The 20,659-nt window shown below is 44.3% G+C and overlaps 1 protein-coding gene across 1 annotated transcript; it reads right to left on the bottom strand.

Annotated features, from left to right (window-relative positions):
• Positions 1-5,633: 5,633 nt before the first annotated feature.
• LOC133343823 (pleckstrin homology-like domain family A member 2) lies at positions 5,634-16,555 on the bottom strand. Its single transcript, XM_061553709.1, has 4 exons — positions 14,705-16,555; positions 11,526-11,794; positions 9,514-9,724; positions 5,634-7,095 (listed from the first exon to the last, which is right to left on the bottom strand). Exons 1-3 carry the CDS (start codon positions 14,872-14,874, stop codon positions 9,528-9,530), a joined length of 636 nt encoding a protein of 211 aa, XP_061409693.1. The 5' UTR covers positions 14,875-16,555; the 3' UTR covers positions 5,634-7,095; positions 9,514-9,527.
• Between the last annotated feature and the right edge of the window lie 4,104 nt (positions 16,556-20,659).

Here is a 20,659-nt window from a genome sequence, read left to right as displayed (position 1 = left end):
GTCTTTGAATTACAATGACAGCATCGTTCATGACTTTGCCACACAGCAGCTAAAGCTGGAGAAACAAACACGTTGTTGGAAGAAATCAGTGGAGGAATTTATATTTTATGAATTCGTCCTTGAGTTGAATTTTTATTTTATTTTAAATTACATCGCTAAATAAATGTGTCTGATAACGTCACAATTTGTCATTTTCTACGGCTTCAGTTGAGGCTAAATTAATCTGCTCGTGCTGCTGTTCCTCCGTTAAAGGTGCAAGGTTGGCAGTGGTTCGCAAGTAACGCTCGGCGGTTTTGTGCACGGTGATTTTTTTTTTTAAATACCTCACTTCTCTTACACAGGCGATGTTGAACTGAGTGTGTTTGCCACTCGTGTAAGTTGTGGCACTGAGCGCGTAATCCGCTGTAGTTTCGTTTAAGCGCTATTCCGACCGTTGTGAGTGTGTTGTGTTAATGCGACCGCGTACTCTTTTTGCACGGCGTGGAATGTCTTGCAACATTGTAGCAATGGAAAATAAACGCAAGGTTCAACAAAAGCCCATTTTCTAAGGGTTTAGCGGTGTACCCTTGCTGACTCGAGTACAAAGTTGCGGGATTTTTTTAAAATGTGGGTACGAGTGAGACACAAAGGCAGACACGGAGACACAGACGTATCCACGGCGCTTGTGCCAGGCTATGTCCACGTTAAGGCCACGTGAAGTGTCGAACGCCCGCGGGCAGGTCACGGCACAGACCCAGGTGCCATGGGTTGACTGAGATGACTGGCCGATGCACCACCTGTGCCCCCTACTGTGCCTTAGCCACCCAGCACTCCGCTCATTGTTGGGAGCGTCACTCCTCTGCCCTCCGTGCTGTCGTTTCCAACTGCCCAGTAGCATCCTTCACGGGCCTCCTCCACAGGAGGAGACAGACACACACACAGGTGTAGATGGTCAAAATACACAGTCTTAACTCGTGTACTTTAGATGTTAGAGGCGAGACCATCGTTCTGTTTGTTTCCGTTTCTCTCCGAGTGGATTCTCGGCTGTGTATCGGTGTCTCTGTGCCTTCATGCGTGTCTGTCACTAAAGTGTTTCCGTGTTTGTATCAATCTCTTTAAGTGTATTTGTCTGTCTCGCTCTGTCTCCATGTGGTGTTTCTGGTTTTTGTCTACCTATTTGCGTGTTTTCGTGTCCGTCTGTGTCTTCATGTTTGTCTCCGATGACAAACATGAATTTATAGCAGGCGCACCTCGTGATTGTAAAATTAAGTGATTAAAACAATCGCGCCATACCAACATAATCCACAGAAATGGTCACAGTGCATTTAAATACGTTTATTCAACACGAACATTTTACACCACACTATGTACACACACACACTTTACACGACTCGCGCAGCAAAACGCAGTGCTAAATGTACTCATCACAGACTCTGACGGCTAGCACTGTCATCGTGAATTCACAAGGTACTGCTAATTACGCCATTGTAAAAGTGAACGTCAACAGAGGTTGCATTCGAAGCATCACAACCAGACAGGGCACTACAATTCAGCACGACCGGTATAATGCGCATTCGTATCCTTAACGTTACCAGTTGTATCCACGAGATGGCAGGCAATTCAAATTACGCACAAGGCTTGTTGCTGTTTCCAAAACTGGGAATAATTTAATCTTGTAACTCCCGATAGACTCACAGTGATGACATCAACTTTACTCTATTTAAGACCGAAACAGAAAGGCTTATTCACACAGTCCTGGTAAATTGCTTGAAGCTGGTTGTAATCGCCAGCGAAACGTCCTACTCCAATTGTAAATGTTGCGGGTTTTACTCTCCAATACACCGAGTGTGCTGAAGTAGTAGTAACTAATTGGCACGTTCGGTTTACGTGACAAACCTCACTAATTGGCGGAATCGGGTGATGGTGGGTTAACGACATTAATTGTTATTCAATCTAACCCCCCATAGAAAGAAAAAAAAAACCTCCCTTCGTTGTGAATATTGGTCGCGTTAAACTTTGTAACGTGCCATCGCACAGCATCAGCTCGCTCTCGAAGAGAGAAAGAGCGACCCACAAGATCCAGGTACAAGACAAGTGCTAAGCCGGCGCCAAATCTCTCCACCCAAAGCTTTGCCCGGTCATTCACAAATGAAGATGTTATCAGTGAATTGGCGTTTACTTGTGGGAGAAAACCGTAGCAGCAAGAGAAAACCCAACACGTGCGAGGGAGAAACACTTGCTCCCCCCCCCCCCCATACAACTGGGCACTTAATTTTGCCGTGAAGTTGACCGTCCAACAACAGATTCCATTTGTCCGCAACTGTGACTTGCCATTGGGCGAGAAGCAGAGTTTCAGGTAGTATCTGGAATTCGTCATCGGCAAATCCTCGTATATTTCAGGACTTCCACAATCGTACCACAATTGTGATGCTGATTTTATTGGCAAACAGTTATCAGTCTATCATGGGAGGCCGAGCAGAGAGCAGAGCATCACACGTTAGTGGTTCAAGACCAGTGATACAGTGCTACAGACACTTCCAAGCGTCTCGCGACAAGATGCATACTGGTCAACTCTTGCAATGTAAGAGGCAGGCTACAGCGTTTTACACCTTCTTAACCGCGTACCAATTTTAAAAAGCAAAAGTATTTTTTTTATTTCATGAAGCCGTGATTGGCTTTGAAAAGAGGTATGTGGTAAAAGGTATATAACAATTAGCAGCGCGTCACTTAAATCGGTAGGGTTGGCGAGCATGCGAGACGTCACTTTGATTGTGTACACAAATGGACGGATTGGTCTCTCCCCAATAACATAACCCACCCTGCTATTAGGCTAAAGCAAGATAATGCACACAACAAAATGGATGTATTCATGTAATTTTCTCGTTGTACCATTGGCGACTTGACTTCTTTAAACTTGTGAATCAAGAAAGCTGGAAGTTATTTTACCCAAGGAGCTAAGACGTGCACGCTGGATGTTAAAGCGTAAGACATTACTGCCCCATGAACCACAAGTCCACCTCGGCCTTTGAATGCAAGCAAAGCCACCGCAAGAACAATGTAGGTTTCACAACTCGTTCGGTGTCTTTGTCGCACCTAACATGTGGCTTTTGAAATGAACAATTCGAAAGGTCTTTAAACAACGTGATCACAGACCAAAAAAACCCTGCCGAGGTAACCGAATCGGTTCGAGCTCTTCCCAGTTCACAGCCACGAGGAACGAACACTGGAATGTCAACCAACAACGGGTATACCCCTGGTCTATCTAACACAACGAAGATCGAGTCCACACACCACAGTCTCCTAGATATCGGTCACGTCTACAATTATCAGCTCACAACACCAGAAAAACAGATGGTAAAAAAACAGATGATAAAAAAAAACACACGGACAAGCGGAACAGTGCCCTTTGATAGAGATTTTAAAATTTTAGTAAAACCTGAATGTGAAATGTAATCAAGGCGACTTGAATGTGGTGGCTGTCATGTTTGTGTAGTTCAACCTGGAAACAGCACCCATTCCTCGGAGAGAATGGGCGTTGCAATTTGTGGCAAAATTGCAGGGTGCTCCAGTGTTTTGTTCTGACAATTTCATGTTAGACACAATGCGTGTTAAAAAAAGATATTTTCACACAAAATGCACTCTGACCTCTATAGAGCGAACACTAACTGGCTGTCACATTGTGCAGAATATACGGTTGTGATGGTAGTAACAGTAATACCAGTAATAAAACTTACTTGGTTTCACTTAATGGTAAAAGAAAAATCCTTCAATGCTATGCACTTAGTATGCATCTTTATTTTAGTGAGCAAAATGGTTTGATCATGAGCCACTGTTAGACCGATTTCTGAGTGTATATTCTTAGCATGCAATAATTTCACCATAAAAACAATGCTGAGGGGTTAATCACAAACAGTTGGTCACAATGCAGTTTCTGCCACCAAGTATATCTAGAGCTCTCTTTCAAATTGATTGCAGGCTGAACCTTTCAGAGAAGCATGATTACCTAAACATGCTACAGGGTCCAATTAATATCCTCTCAAAGGAAATTTCCCACCAATTTTCAGTGGAAAATGGTGCAATTTGCAGAAAATACTGGAAATTTGGCGATGTTTCCACTAGACATTAACGAAGACTGCTTTTCCTTCAAACAATTACATCAATCCCTAAATGTCTAAAACTGGCTGATACTGCATTATATTTCAGAAACATTCTAGAAGACATGCGGTTGGAATGCTTATGATAAAACAAGTTGAACAGTGCCACTTTCAATTGAAAGCTACAATTTGGGAGACCAGCTTTTGGCCATATGGCAAGAGCTGACAAAACATGTTGTCCAACATTAAACATGTATGGTTTTAAGGCCCTTAATTAAGCCCGATTGACATGCAGTCCTAAGTTGATTTGGCGATATATATTTTGCATACGCGCACCCAAATTGTTCGGAAACGCTGGAAAAGTGACCAATTTCCCCCACCAAATATCTACAGAAAGCCAGTCACGATTTAGGAACATCGTCTGGAATAGGTTTTCACCGAGTAAAAATGAAGCAAACTGAATGAACTTGAAAAATACATGGCGCAGGTGTATTGCCCTGGTCTAGTGGTATTATTTTTCTTCTTGGTTCTTTCGGTAAAGTCACGTAGAAGGGAAATAATAAAATAATAAAAATAAAACATTATACAATTCTCACGACGTTTCGGCCACAACGCAAGCAGCCGTCCTCAGGTGAAGAACAGGGCTGTCGGAAAGACAGCGTCCGAATGAACACCACCGAGCTTGGCAGCGTATATTTAAACTGGGGTTAGACGAGGAGAGCGTCTTGGTTAGTTTGTACAGATGACCAGCGAACGCAATCAAAATCTGCCTCAAAAAGCACGTTTGTTCTCACATATTTGCTCCAGGAAGCTTACAGTCCCTCACGTCTCGCAGTGAAGGATTTTAGGATCTACAAAGTTGCAAATGAAACGTGGCACCAAAATGTATCGTGGATAGGTTACTTGAAATTCTCATCCAGAAATCCCCATGACCCTCCCCCCCCCCCCCCCCCCCACCGTTCTCCTACCAATACAACTCACGTCGAGCACAAATTGTCACGGCACACGACAGCACAAGGAGCCCTCTCTCTTGCCCTCTGGTAACATTGAACTATAAAAACCACCGTCTTGGTCGATGCCAACAGTTGGGCCAGAGGTCACAACCAGGTACCCGATACCCGTACCCTACCCTGATACCCGGCTACCCGTAACCGGCCGGGTACGGGTATCCGTTTGTGACCCTGGTGCGGCCGGGTACGGGTAGGCCGTGAGTCACCGGTGAGTAACCGTTTGTCACTCATTTCGGGTAGGGTACGGGTAGCGTACGGGTACCCGTACCCGGCCGGGTACGGGTACCCGTTTGCGACCCTGGTGCGGCCGGGTACTGGTAAGGAATCAAAACCCGTTTGCGACCTCTGCGTTGGGCTCAACTGACAGCTACTGGACTTGTGTCTTGAACAGTGTTGAGTCACACATAATGCACATAGCCCACTATTTTCACTATAAATATATACAGTACACCAAAACATTATTCTAATTCACGCCACTAGATGGTAGAGTGCTGGCCGAGCACAGACAAGGCCTCTAGACCAGTGCGTTTCGGCCATTGAAGCCCAACTGTGGAGATACAATATCTACTTTATTGTACTTATAAAACAGTTATTTAAGTGTATTTGCTACTGTATTAGCTTAAGACCGAGTCGGTAAAATGGAAGTTAAAAAAATCAACAATTGTGAAGACGTTCTAAGAGCGATGGAAGAAATGAGCATGCATACTTATCCAGTGGCAGATAATTAATTCTATAACAAGAGCATATGGTAATGCGATGTTAAGTCACAATTGTAAAATAATCTTACAAACAAGATGGACTATAAGTTTATACAGAAAGTGAAAATAAGCTAAAGATTGGTAACGTTCACGTAATCCACCAACTTGGTAACAGATTACTCATCCATAGAGGTGCAATGCAGTCAGACCATACACAACTGCAACACTACACATTACGATATCTTCGCAACTGCAGGCATAACGTTGATAACATTCTAAATCGCTGCTAAAATAAATATGAAAACACACCGACCTTCTTTCAAGTTATTAAATACTTGGCTATGATTTTACCGTGACCTTTTGCGCACATCAATGTGAATTTAACTTTGCTGTTGAAAGGTCACGGGATTTTTTGTTGTTGTCAGTTACTGAAACTTAATTTACTCCATCAATCGTTCAATTTTAAATGCCACCAATTCTAAAGCATTTTAAAAATGGGAATTAAAATAGATTAGTTATTAGATAACGTTCAACGATGAACGTGGAAAACAACGCAAAACTTATCTACATATTTCTGGGCTGAAAAAAAACTACAATGTAGTTGTTGATTTAAAATTTGTGAAAAGCAGCCACTAAGACATTGCCATACTAGTCTGTGAAAATACCAGCAATTAGCCAAGGAAGCTTTCACGAGCTCCTTTAATTGTTGTCAATCTATGCGTAACGATAAAGTGTACATTTATAATTCGACACTGTGACTAAAAGTCCCTGGTTATGCACAAGTGTTCACTCGTTACATCCTCATTCCCATCTGCACAAGTTATGTGCTTCGTTAAAACGCCGTGAATTCATCATCACAGTTTGGCGATCGGCCGGCAACCAGTCCAGCCAGATGCACTTCCATCCATGTTGTATGCAGGCCTCAGGCGTAAATCCAAGACTCGGCAGCGCAAGCCAAAACATGGGAGGCGTCCGTCGTTTTTCATTATTCAAGAGTTGCTCTCCGCTCGCGATAATATTCTTGCTGTCGTGAATGAGCGTCGTGCAGAGATGTTTGTCGATTTTGCGCGTTACAGCACCCAGGCGCCACCGACGCGCGCAAAACATATCCTTGCCATCGTTGCAGCAAGTCTTTGAGGAATTCACTGTACTTATTATGATGGTCTGGAAGGTGTGGATCAGACGTTCAGATGAAGTGTTCAGGAACGCAGCGAGGAAAGGAAGCAGCACTGCTGCCCTCTCGCGACGAGGCCTTGGCAGCGTCTGGTAATCCAGCTCGGTCAACAAAAGCGGCATTTAATCACTCTCGCAATCCTGCAGGCATAAACACACAGAGCGGTTACTGAGGCCGTGGACATGTGAAATACGCACCTGCCTTACAAACGAGTAAATGCAAAGCAAAAGTGATTCTTCCTTAAACGGGCGTTGCGGCAGTGCTCATCGACTGTTCAGAGCTCTGAGCCAGTGGTGGAAACTCCACATTCCTAGCACAGGGGTGTGTCTCTCGAAAGGACAACCACTGTTGACTTCCCTGACAAAATGGCACTCATTTGTATCGAGCCCCTGTAAGGATGCGCCAAGTCAACCCCCCCAAACGGGATTTGAACATGCAACTTTCAAATTGCGGGCCACTCGCTCTAGGGCCGAACCACCCGGCTTGGTTCACATGTGGGCAATGAGCCTTACAAAGTGGCTGTCAAATAGACTGGCCCTAACAATAGGTATTTACACCACTGGCTAAGGCCTCCTAAACGAGATGAGCAACGTCCTATGATTAGATCAGCAGTGAGACAATGTGCCTTTGACTAATCGGTCACAGAGGGCCCCATTGCTCAGTAATCCATCGATTCATTAAAATCTCAGTCAGGGGTTGACTCAGCGCAATCCTTTCTGAGTTGATAAAATGAGCAAAACTTCATGGCAAGTCAACCTGCAGTCATCATACATATGGAATGGCACCTGCCAATTAAAATAATTAAACGTTAAGCAATGGCTGAGGAAGGCATATGCAGATGAGCACAAGATAAATGCTAATTAACAGGAAGATACTTTGGCTTGATTTAATCAAGTGTGAATTAAGTAATTTGCTAAAGTTTTTACCAACTCAACCAGAAATTGATTCCAAACCCTCTGAAATGTTGAGTCCAATAAACTAGCAAATCAATATATGTACTACTGTCATTGATTGGCAATACCTCGTGGATAGCCAGTTTAATTTGGGTAAGGTCCATTGAGCTAAGAGGCTTTTTTTCAAAATGTCAAGCACGTTATGTGGGGAAGGGATTGTTTACAGCAGGTTTGTAGAACAGCAGGGACATGTTATTAACACGAGTAATACACAACCAGAACAACGTATGGAAATCTAGATAGCTATCCAAAATAGCATGATGCATGACACTGGTGAGAAGAAGTTACACATGTTGCATTTATAACAACATTAATTACAATTGCCAAAAAAAACTGTTGGTAGACATCCTGACACTGCCAGAGGCCAGAGGCAGGGCCTGATGACAAGTCAATATATTAGAGCGGATGCAAAAGGCCAACAGGGGATGGTGGCAAGCAGTCACATTTAGCGTCACCCAACAGCCTTGTAAAGGTCAAATGACAATACAACCTATTTGACCTCGAAAGGCCTCTTAGTGACCTCGTATGATTGGCTTTGGGCGGCCCCCCATCCCCTGAGGGCCTTGATGCCTCTTTACGTACGACGACATGACATTGATTTTTTAAAGTCAAAATGCTATGCTCGTAGACGTCAACAGAGGGCATGTACGTGCTGTTTTTCTCCACGGCTCGTGTGGATTAAAAAAAATATATAATTTCGTATGCCCACGATGCATGAGATACACGCATGAAATTGGACGCCAGCGAATTCGTTTTTTGTACTTGTATGTAAATTGTGTCAACGTTACATTAACGCGAAAGTAGTGCAAAGTGAATACTTGAACATATCTGCTTTGGACTATAACAATTGAATAGGACATCATATCCTGGAAGAAAGACCACAAATATGCTTTAGCCTATAGCAAGCACAAATTCATCGCCAAAGCGATTCAATATATCTTCTTGGTTCTTTTGGTAAAGTCACGTAGAAGGGAAATAATAAAATAAAATACAATTCTCACGACGTTTCAGCCACAACTGCAAGCAGCCGTCCTCAGGTGAAGAACAGGTCTGTTTGAAAGACAGCGTATGAATGAGCACCACCAATCTTGGAAGCGTATATTTAAGCTGGGTTAGAGGAGGAATGGCGACTTGACAAAGGAATTTACATATCAACAGAGGAATTTAGCATATTTATGGAAAATGCAGATATGGGAGACCCCCCCACCTCCTACGCATTCCACAAGTAGTAACTAATCCCATATCTGCATTTACCATAAATATGCTAAATTCCTCTGTTGATGAGCAAATTCCTTTGCCAAGGAGCCCTTCCTCCCCTAACCCAGCTTAAATATACGCTGCCAAGCTTGGTGGTGTTCATTCAGACGCTGTCTTTCCGACAGACCTGCTCTTCACCTGAGGACGGCTGCTTGCGTTGTGGCTGAAACGTCGTGAGAATTTTATGTTTAATTTTTATTATTTTATTATTTCCCCTCTACGTGACTTTACCGAAAGAACCAAGAAGATGAATCCCTGCAGTCACGAAAGCTTTAAATCGAAATTTCGATTCAATAAAGTGTCACAATTTGAAGAAGCGAGGCATGACCAAATGCCTCTCCAACATACCAGGCTTTCTTGATTTAACCGGAGCGATGTCGCTGCTGCTGCGGAGTGTGATAAAGCCCTCCCACTGGGCCGGCGACTGCCGCGCCTTCAGCCCAGACACCTCCTCCAACACCACCACGACCTCCAAAACCACCTCCACGATCTCCACCACCTCCACCATCTCTTCCGCGTCCATTAATTCTGCCTCCATCGTCGCCACGTTCGACAGCCACTGCACGACCACAACAGAAACGTTCTTCATTATTTTAAATTCTGGTAAAACTTTCATGCCCTGAAAATATTGAAGTCCACCACCGACTACCGCCTGCACGCAGGGATGGGGAGTCATATGCAGAGGAATCGATTTCTAGTACTATTTTTGATACGAAATTACACAATTTATTTTTTTAAGAAAGGTGTCCTCTTCAGCTTTGGAACATGGATACAGGAAAGGGATCAGGTTTTACCCATCTGATGAAGCTGGCGTAAAAACACCTGTGTATGCCAGCGACAACACTGCCAAGTGAGAGGGTGTTTTCCAATTCTGGAGAGCTAATTTCAAAGAGAGACGCTCAAGAATGAAGGCAAAGCAAGTCAACATGATTTTCTTCCCGTATCGCAATATAGTTCTTGTTGTGCAAATGATTAATTATTGGTTAGGTTTTTTTCATTATTAGAGGTGTGAATTTATATTTTTAATTGGTTATTTTTTATAAAGTTATTTGTGTGAATTGTGATTACATATCTGATATTTTTCTATTTAAAGCTTTCGTGACTGCAGGAATTCATATTCTTGAATTTTCTTGCTGTGGATTTCACACCTGATGACGATTGTTTGTGTTGCAGTCGAAACGTTGTGATAATTTTTATTGTTTAATATTTATATTATTTTATTTCCCTTCTAGTGACTTTACCAAAAGAACCAAGAATATATATCTGATATTATTTTCATATTTTTGATATTAATACCAAACCTGTCAAATATACCAATTTTCTGAATTCCTGCATGGAATAAATTGCCGTTGTGCAAGCTTAAACTGTCAACGTTTAATTGCATTTAAAACTGTTCCCATATTGCTGGCTCAATATGGGTACCAAATTCACATCGTGACAATTAGGGCCAAATACTTCATTCATATCGTCCATCTCCTTCCATTGTTATCTTCAATTACATCAACACCATCACAACCATGACCATATTCTTTGGGTCTTTCGGTAAAGTCACATAGATAGATGACAACCGCTTGTGTTGCGATCTAACCTATCTACGTGACTATTACTGAAAGACCCAAAGAATATTAATTCCTGCAGTCACGAAAGCTTTAAGTCAAGATATAACCATGACCATGTCTGATCAACCTCCATGATCACCATAATCACCTTCACCACATCCTACGACTCTTTCCTGTCCACCACAATCACCGTGTCCTCTATCTAATCCACATCTACCATCTCCATGTCCACTACCATCATCATGTGTCATGACAGTGGCTACACCTGGCCCCATGCATTCATCTCCATGTCCACCACCAAGTTAAAATTCCTCCCCCAAGTTCACAATGACCACATTCTACAGCACTCTGCATATTTAACACCGTTTCCTTTATCACAATCTCCACATCTACGTTTCACATCTCCACCACATCCAAAACCACAGTCTACATCTTCCCCACATCCACAAACACATTCGACACTCATGACAAATCCACTATGATTATCAATACCACCACCATGTTCTACATCACCTCCATGTCTCCCACCAACACCACATCTCCCCCACTTCACTTTGCACATCCACCAACACACTATTCCTCCATGTCCACTATCACCACCATTCACCACAAACTTCTTATTTCAACACTCACACCCACATTCATAATAGCCATCGTTATCATTACGGTCAACACCACCTCCACCATCCCATTTAACATCACAGTCCACCACGTGAAAGTGTTCTAAGTTCAATATCCTCTCTACGTTCACCATCACCATTGTCACATCTTCCCCGCATCCGTCACCACCACTGCCATCACCTCGCGCCGCCAGCATCTTCTTCTGGTCGCGATCGCGTAGCGCTTGGCGGTTCTTGAATCCGACGAGGGCCAGCGTGATCTCGGCGCTCCATGTCGTGTCCTCCAGGCACCTGAAGTCGATCTCGCGGTTGGATGCCGTCACGATGGTGAAGTAGACGAAGCGGCCTTTGCGGTCGACGCAGTCCAGTGTCTTCACTGCGTCGAAGCGCAGGGATTTGGGGGCCTTCCTCCTGTTGCCATGGCCCACGCCATCCCCGTGCGACACGGAGCTGTGCAAACATGAGAGGTCAATTATTTATGGTAGATGAAAGCCCCAGTGGGGCTTATAATCTATTTTCAACTGCCACAACCGAGCCGCGTTTGGGTCATGCCGAGCCAGCCAGACACTCAGGAGTTGTTGTGTTCACTGCAGAACCCGAAGCCGTGTTGCTGACATTACATTAATATATTTTTCGTGTGATGAAATGTCCTTACCATCCACCCTCGACCCTGCTTGGCCCAAAGTCAAATTCAGATGCCTTGTGAGCTCAAGAGTTTCATGCTGTGGTTCTGGCTCGGCTCAGAAACCAGTCCGTGGAAATAATCGGTAAAGTGAGGGGCCCACACCAATCCAACTTGGATGTGTCATTGGGAAAGGGGTATAGAATTTTCTTCTTCAAGGAAGGTGACTATTGAAGGTTTGACTTAATTTATGGATTCCAGAACACAAGTATTTGAGAACATATGCTAGTTAAAGGCAGCATATTGACTGAAGAAAAGTATGTATTCTTACTCAAGACGTTGTAACAGCAGGGGCAGTCAAAGGATGAAATGCACACAAGAGGACATTTACTACTTTTGACCATGGCCAGGTCAGGCTCAATAAAAGCACTCAGAAAGCACCACTGAGATCCTGGATTTAAATTCGGGTTTTCGCCACCCTTAGTTAAACTATGTTCTCAAGCGTAACAAGTTGTATTCGCCAAGTCACGGACGATTATCCAAACATATTTCTTAGAGATTACCCAAGTCACTCTGGCAAAATCAGACTACCCCTGGGCCTTTCATATCTCAGCTGGTTAAACAAATAAACTTGAACTTGCATGTGGGGGAGACCCAATGCCGTGCGACTCATGCGCGAACGGGATGAATTCGCCTTCACCTCTGGGATCAACGTGGATAGAATGTTCAATTTGCCACTCGACGCCTCTCGTCCGCATATCATTTCGCGTCTACTTCTACTTATCTACGTACTCGAACTCTTCCAGGGCAGTGCATCAACCCCGTGTTAGAGAGAACGGCCCCGCGGAAAGAAGATACAGAACTGACTTTCGAGATTCATTCAAGGTTAACCCCCCTTGTCCACGCGAGGCTAAATAGGGTCATGGGTTAGTTTTAATTGGCTTCTTTGGGTGGCGATGAACGCTATGTATAATCCCAATTAAGTAAAACTTTGCGGGTATAATTTTTTAATGTTGGGCCCGCGACACTTACGAAACAATTTGACTGCCTCATCTTGCAAAAACGACATCGGAGGATCGTTTAAACTCCACCGCGTGTGCAGGGCAAGCGGCGCGTTTTAACCCATCAAGAAGCACGGCTTGCCACAACCGCAGTGATAATCATGGCGGCAGGCTCGACTCGAATCGTGTACCGTCTGCTTTCTAAGCCCGATGGTCTTCATTGCAAGGCTCGTGGTGGCCTTTAGTGTGGCCCCCCCGCCCCCCAACAATTCACTCGATTTTAAAACACCCCCCCCCCCCCATCATGATCGTCGCGCTGTCACATCCAATGGGTTTCAAATGTGTGGCGGCCCTCACGCCCTGATGTCTTCTCGGGGAAAGAGTAGGCCCCCCTACTCCACCACCCTCTGAAAATTAGTGAAGAACACTGGGTCTAGGCCATAAACTACGGCTAATAAGGGGGATTAATAAATAACACGGGCTATGAAATAACCAATTTATTTTTTATTTTAGCAGATAAGAGCCCAACTAAGCTATGTAACTCTTTGTTTCAGAAGCGACCTGGCCATGACAAATGATAGCTCAGCGAAAGAGGCTTATCATTATAGCAGTAGCTAAATATTCTAAACGCGTGATGTTGATTTTAATGTAGAGAGAGGAGGGGGGGGGGGAACACCGAAGGACCCGGAGAAAAATCCACGCGACCACGGCGAGAGAGACACGCAAACTCCAAATATACAGCAGCAGGCGTCAGGGGTCGACATCGAACCCACGATCTCCTGCACACCAGGCGAGGTAGTTAACATCTCCTAGCCACCGTGATGATTGTGAGAGAGACACGCAAACTCTAAATATACAGCAGCAGGCGTCAGGATCAGGATCGAACCCACGCTCTCCTGCACACCAGGCGAGGTAGTTAACATCTCCTAGCCACCGTGATGATTGTGAGAGAGACACGCAAACTCTAAATATACAGCAGCAGGCGTCAGGATCAGGATCGAACCCACGCTCTCCTGCACACCAGGCGAGGCAGTTAACATCTCCGAGCCACCGTGATGATTATGAGAGAGAGACACACAAACTCCAAATATACAGCAGCAGACATCAGGGGTCGACATCGAACCCACGCTCTCCTGCACACCAGGCGAGGTAGTTAACATCTCTTAGCCACCGTGATGATTGTGAGAGAGACACGCAAACTCCAAATATACAGCAGCAGACATCATGGTTCGACATCGAACCCACGCTCTCCTGCATACCAGGCGAGGTAGTTAACATCTCTTAGCCACCGTGATTGTGAGAGACACGCAAACTCCAAATATACAGCAGCAGGCGTCAGGGTCGGGATCGAACCCACGATCTCCTGCATACCAGGCGAGGTAGTTAACAGTCTCTTAGCCACCGTGATGATGATGAGAGACACGCAAATTCCAAATATACCGCAGGTGTCAGGGTCAGAATCGAACCCACGATCTCCTGCACACCAGGCGAGGTAGTTAACATCTTCTAGCCACCGTGATGATGATGAGAGAGAGACACGCAAACTCCAAATATACCGCAGCAGACACCAGAGGTTCACGATCAAACCCACAAGCGCAACCCACACACACCAGGCGAAGAGGAGGTAGTTCACACGAACCACGGGAGGCCTAAACGAAAACAACAAAACGCGGGGCCTGAATCAAGCAACGAGACCCCCCCACACACAGAGAGAGATAGAGAGAGGGACCCACTCACATGATGGACCCGGACGATGTGGAGCCGGAGTCACACGGGAAGAGCATGAGACCATCGCTGGTGAGGACGCAGCGTTTCTTCTTCCACTGCTGCAGAAAGCCGTCGCTACGTTTCTCAATCTCGCCTTCCTTGAGGGCCTCCTCCTGCACGACCTCGCAGTGTGGCCTCATCTTTCTCACCACCCCACCACCACCACCCCCCTTCGTATTCCTTCCTACTGCTGATGATGATGTTGTTGATGTCTTTACTGCTGCTGCTGCTGGATAGAGCTACTCAATGCTGATGTTGTTGATGTCTCACACTGCTTGCTGCTGGATAGGGCTACTCAATGTCCTTGCTGATGTTGTTGATGATGTTCATGAAGTCTTCACACTGCTGCTGCTGGATAGGGCTACTCAATGCCACTGCTGATGTTGATAATGTTGATGTCTTCACACTGCTGGATATGGATATTCAATGTCCGCTGCTGATGTTGATGTCTTCACTGCTGCTGGACAGGGCTACTCAATGTCCTTGCTGATGTTGTTGATGATGTTGATGAAGTCTTTACACTGCTGCTGCTGGATAGGGCTACTCAATGCTGATGTTGTTGTTGATGTCTTTACACGGCTGCTGGATAGAGCTACTCAATGCTGATGTTGTTGATGTCTCAACACTGCTGCTGGATAGAGCTACTCAATGCCACTGCTGATGTTGATGATGTTGATGTCTTCACTGCTGCTGGATAGGGCTACTCAATGTCGCTGCTACTGATGTTGATGTCTTCACACTGCTGGATAGGGTTATTCAATGTCCGCTGCTGATGTCTTCACTGCTGCTGGATAGATCTACTCAATGTTGCTGCTGATGTTGATGATGTCTTCACTGCTGCTGGATAGGGCTACTCAATGCCTATGAAGCTAAATCGATCTGTAGCAGACTAATTCCTCACTACTGACGCGAACGTCTCCTCTGATTGGAGGATCAATTGTCAATATATAAATCTATATAATTGTCAATATAAAAAAGCTATATAATTGTCGTACAACACTAGCACTACAGTGCGATGTTAATTTCCCCCCCACTATATTTAACAAGTAGATTTGTATTTTTTTTAATTTTGTAAATTTGTTGTGTATATACTGTACAATACTAAAATTATCGACGTTACTTTATCGGCTGTCAAATGTCTCTTGCGCCTTCACATTGCATTAAGCGTATTTTAATGCAGTGTGATAATTCTTATTTATGTTTAATTAACATCAGAATCGCAAATAAATGTGTTGCCTCATTCGGCATGTTCAACACTAAGCCAAAGCAACGTTTCCTCATCTGCTCAGCATCATTAACTATTCACACATTCCAATTCAACCGCCGCATGACACTCCGTTACATTCACCCTACCATTATACGTCTTAATAAATTACAATTTTAACAAATAGCAGCAATCAGCTGCTTCAGAAACCCTAAGAAACGCAAATGGCGGGAAAACAAAAAAACGACAGCGGCCCCAACCGATCGCCTCACAACACCCACCCGCGACGACAAACCCCGTCGACTAAACTAGAACACGCTTCTAATTCTACTAATTCTTCTTCGTCGTCGTGGTGGTTTCGCAAGCTTTTCATTAATTTATTCGCGTCGGTTTCGGTTTTTTTTGTGCTCCAACGCACAAAGTCGGTCGCGCTGCGTAAACCCAGTGACGGAGCGAGCCAGCGGGCGACAGAGACGCGGAGAGAAGCGATAGAGAAGCGACAGACGGAGACGAAACGAGACGGCCGTGGGACAAACTCCGTGAGGTGAACGCAGTGAGGTGAAATCCGTGCGTCCGTGGTGGACGCGAGCAGCAGCAGCAGCAGCAACAACAACGCCGCCCACCGTACGCGCGACCGATTAAAGACCGCGGCCTGCAGCGCCTTATATGGCGAGGCGCTCCTTATAAGGGCGTGCGCTCCTTATATGGGAAAGGTCGCGCGTGACGTAGGTGGCAATTACAGCCCCCCCCCGCACCCACCCCCACACGCCCCCGCCCTCCACGCCCCCCCACCCACCCACGCCACGCCCGGACGAAGATTCAGGAATCTGTAGTGTACTACTCTCGAGGAATCCGATGAGCTATGAAGCTCTTTGACACAGGTGTTAAGCATTGTGGGGCCCCGCGCGGGGGCGGGCGGGGTGGAGTCAGCGAGTTACAGCGGCAACAAAAAAACGATGATGCCAAAAAAATGTTTTAAACGATAGGGGGGTGCAAAGTAGATACAAAATTAACCCGTAAAAACTAAGTTTTTCACTATAAATCCTTTATATGCGTGGCGGCTAGAGTCCTCTCGTACTCTGGCTTGAGATGGCTGCCACCTATGGGTCAGATGATTGCCTGGCACCATTAAGCAATTGGTAATTAAATATAAAAAAATTTTCCTAAAAAGTGTAAAATTTTGGAAAAAACTTTTCACGAAAATAAATTGTCACGCACAACGAGTCTGTGTGCAAAATGTCAGCTCGATTGGATCACGGGAAGTGGGTTAAAAAACGACCGAAAGATTTGCACGGTCGTAAGCGCGCAAGCAAGCAAGCAAGTGAACTTAATATAAAGGATTTAAAAAGGTAAGCAATTAACTAAATGTAAATCAAAAAATAGCTAAAACATTAGTTACTTGTATAAGTGTAACGCTTTCGCGACCAATATTATTCATAATATAGGTTTTTGGGTCAGATCGCGTTATTTATAAATGTGTCGTAACCCTCCACCACCCGACACGGCCAAACGGTAACAAAAAATGCGTCACGTTTTTCAAAGGACAAAATAATTCACTTCTTTAGCCCACCGGTGTGTTGAAGAGAGAATCAACATCATTTTTAAATTTGAGTAGAACGACGTTTCGCTGGTAATTACAATCAGCTTCATCGGGCAAGAATGGTGAAGCTCTCCTGTTGCTCCCGGTCTTAAATAGAGCAGCAGCAGGGTGACATCATCTTTTTACTTATATAAGTCGGATTTTTCAAGGTTGGGGCAAGGCAGCAAAAAAACCCAACAAAACAGTCCCAGACCACACCAAGACAGCTCACAGCAGTCCCTCAATGAAAATGGGACATTGACATTGAACTCCATAATAGCATGTTTTTGATTTAAAGCTTTCATGACTGCAGGGATTCATATTCTTGGTTCTTTCGGTAAAGTCACGTAGAAGGGAAATAATAAAATAATGCAAATAAAACAATAAAATTCTCACGACGTTTCGATTGCAACACAAGCAATCATCATCAGGTGTGAAAACCACAGCAAGAAATGTTTTGAAAAAAAACACAGAAATAATTTTTTTTTATGTTCTTGCTGTGGTTTTCACACCTGATGATGATTGCTTGTGTTGCAATCGAAACGTCGTGAGAATTTTATTGTTTTATTTTTATTATTTCCCTTCTACGTGACTTTACCGAAAGAACCTAGCATATGAATCAATCATACATGTTTTTGGGGTTAAATCGCGTAAATATATAAATGTGTCGTTAAACCCGTCACCACCCGACACAGCCGATTAGTAAGGTTTGTCACGTCAACATAACGTGTCATTTCTAGTAACAAATTGACACGTTCTGTTTACGTGAAAAACCTTACGAATTGGCTGTCCGTTGGTGGCGGGTGGTGGCGGGTTTAACGACACACATTTACGCGATCTAACCCACAAAAACCTTTCTTATGGGTGATATTGATCGCGAAAGCCCACTGCGTGTTACACATTGATCTGTCATCGGGGGCTCAGTGAAACGAGTTGGGTGTCACGCGCACGTGGGCCACGAAGGCAGCCCTCCGAGGAGGTCTCTACAACGGCAACGATGGCATCTTATTTTTATTGATGCTGCTAATCCTGCATAATGCACGGGCATAATATGACTTTGAAACCCCCCGCCCACCTCCTACGCATTTCACAAGTAGTGACTAATCCCATATCTGCATTTCCCATAAATATGCTAAATTCATCTTGATATGCAAATTATTTTGTCAAGGCGCTCTTCCCCCTCCAACCCAGCTTAAATATGGTGGTGTTCATTCAGACGCTGTCTTTCCGACAGACCTGTTCTTCACCTGAGGACGGCTGCTTGCGTTGTGGCCGAAACGTCGTGAGAATTATTTTATTATGTTTTATTTTTATTATTTTATTATTTCCCTTCTACGTGACTTTACCGAAAGAACCAAGAAGATGAATCCCTGCAGTCACGAAAGCTTTAAATCGAAATAAAAATCTTATTTTATTACACGCTTTTTATTAACCCTGGCTGTTGTATCGTCAAATCTTGTAACTAAATTTTTACCCACTTCCCAATGTGGTATCGACTGCAAACTTGGTATACTTATGTCGTACTGATGACAATACTATATTATATCATTAAAAATAAAATAAAATATTTGTAAACATTATTTTTTATATGTTATGTTTCGGCTTGGGTCTAATTGTCCACGCTCAACTGACGTTGGCTGTAGTTTTTTTTAAATATTACTTATTTGAGATCTGAGCCGACAATCAATTATGAATCACTTTTCGGTTAACAAGGGCCACTGTGTCAGAGGGTCCATCTGTAGGACGACAAGAAGCCCCGAGGAAAGTGAGTAGGTTTTTAATAGCTTAAGACGTAGGATTTCGCGACCAATATTATCCATAAGAGGTTTTTTGAGTTAGATCGACATCACATTTATCGACATCACATTTCACAGATATCCCTCTATTTAAGACCGAAACGGGAGGATTTCCCCACAACTCTGGCTGTCGCCTGATGATGCTGTTTGTTGTAATTACTGGCGAAATTTAAATGTTGTGGGTTTACTCTCTCCAACACACCAGTGTGCTGTGCTAGTAACGAATTGGCATGTTCTGTTTACGTGACAAACCCTTACTAATTGGCTGTGTCGGGTGGTGGCGGGTTGAACGACACATTTATATTTACGCGACTAACTCAAAACACCTCCATTAAGATTTTTTTAAAAAGTTACTTCCACACGGTGTGACTGTAGCTCCCTTTGTACAAACGGGTCTTCTCCAGAGATTTAATTTTCCTCTCCATATAATTATATTTCGAGACTGACCAAACATCCAACCAGGAACATCCTAAAATCAATTGTTGAACGCCTTGCGAGATCTTCTCGGCTGAGATTAAAAAATATATACGTAATTAGAATTTGACAAAAGCCATTCATTTTAACAATCTACATTCAAAACAAGAGAAAACGCCTCTTGATGTCACTTCAGCATGCAATGCTGGGCTCACACTTAAACCCAGGGATCATAATTATCGCAGTTACTGCATTCTTTTGCCGACCCCTTCGTGGTACACCTGTGCAATAACGCAGTGAGCCCCAGGGGCTCGCAAGTAGGCAGAGCAAAGTTTTGTTGACTCTGGGCTCCGAGTAATTTGCTTGCCGGGTCATTACGGAACAAACCCCCTGCGTCAGACAATCCGTACGGATGTGAAGCATCCCACAACATTGTGAGTGACACGCATTGTGTCGGCGTTGCGGTAAAAACAAGGTCTGATTCTGGCTGGAAGGCCCTCTTTCTTGCATCCGATTGCGTAAATCGTTGTTCTTCATTGCAAGGCCCGGGGGGCGCTGGCGGCTTCTGGGTGTGCCCCCCCCCCCCCCCGACAATGCACAAATGTGAAAACGTCCCTTGCAGGCAGTGTGGCGGCCCTCACACTGATGGCCTTAATCTAAGTTGTCTTGTGGTTGTTGTTGTTGTTTGACTTGCATCCCACTGGGATATTTGCACAGGGTTGGTGTACGGTGATTTTTTCTGCAATATTTTGCTGTCTTTTCTTGGATTTTCTGTTTGCACATAGTCACTTTAAGATGTTTTCTTGTTCATGTTTTTTGTTTGTTGCGGTTGCAACCGATTCAAGAGCCGAATGGCTCACAGGGCTACCTACCTAATAAATGAACTTTGAACTTTGAACACTGATCTGATGTTTTCTCGGCGAAAGTGGCAT

This window comes from Lethenteron reissneri, chromosome 2 (assembly GCF_015708825.2).
Source record: "Lethenteron reissneri isolate LAM-NWPU_2019-01 chromosome 2, ASM1570882v1, whole genome shotgun sequence".
Classification (NCBI taxonomy): domain Eukaryota; kingdom Metazoa; phylum Chordata; class Hyperoartia; order Petromyzontiformes; family Petromyzontidae; genus Lethenteron; species Lethenteron reissneri.
The sequence above is the reverse complement of the archived record's forward strand: the minus strand, read 5'-3'. Positions and strand labels throughout refer to the sequence as shown.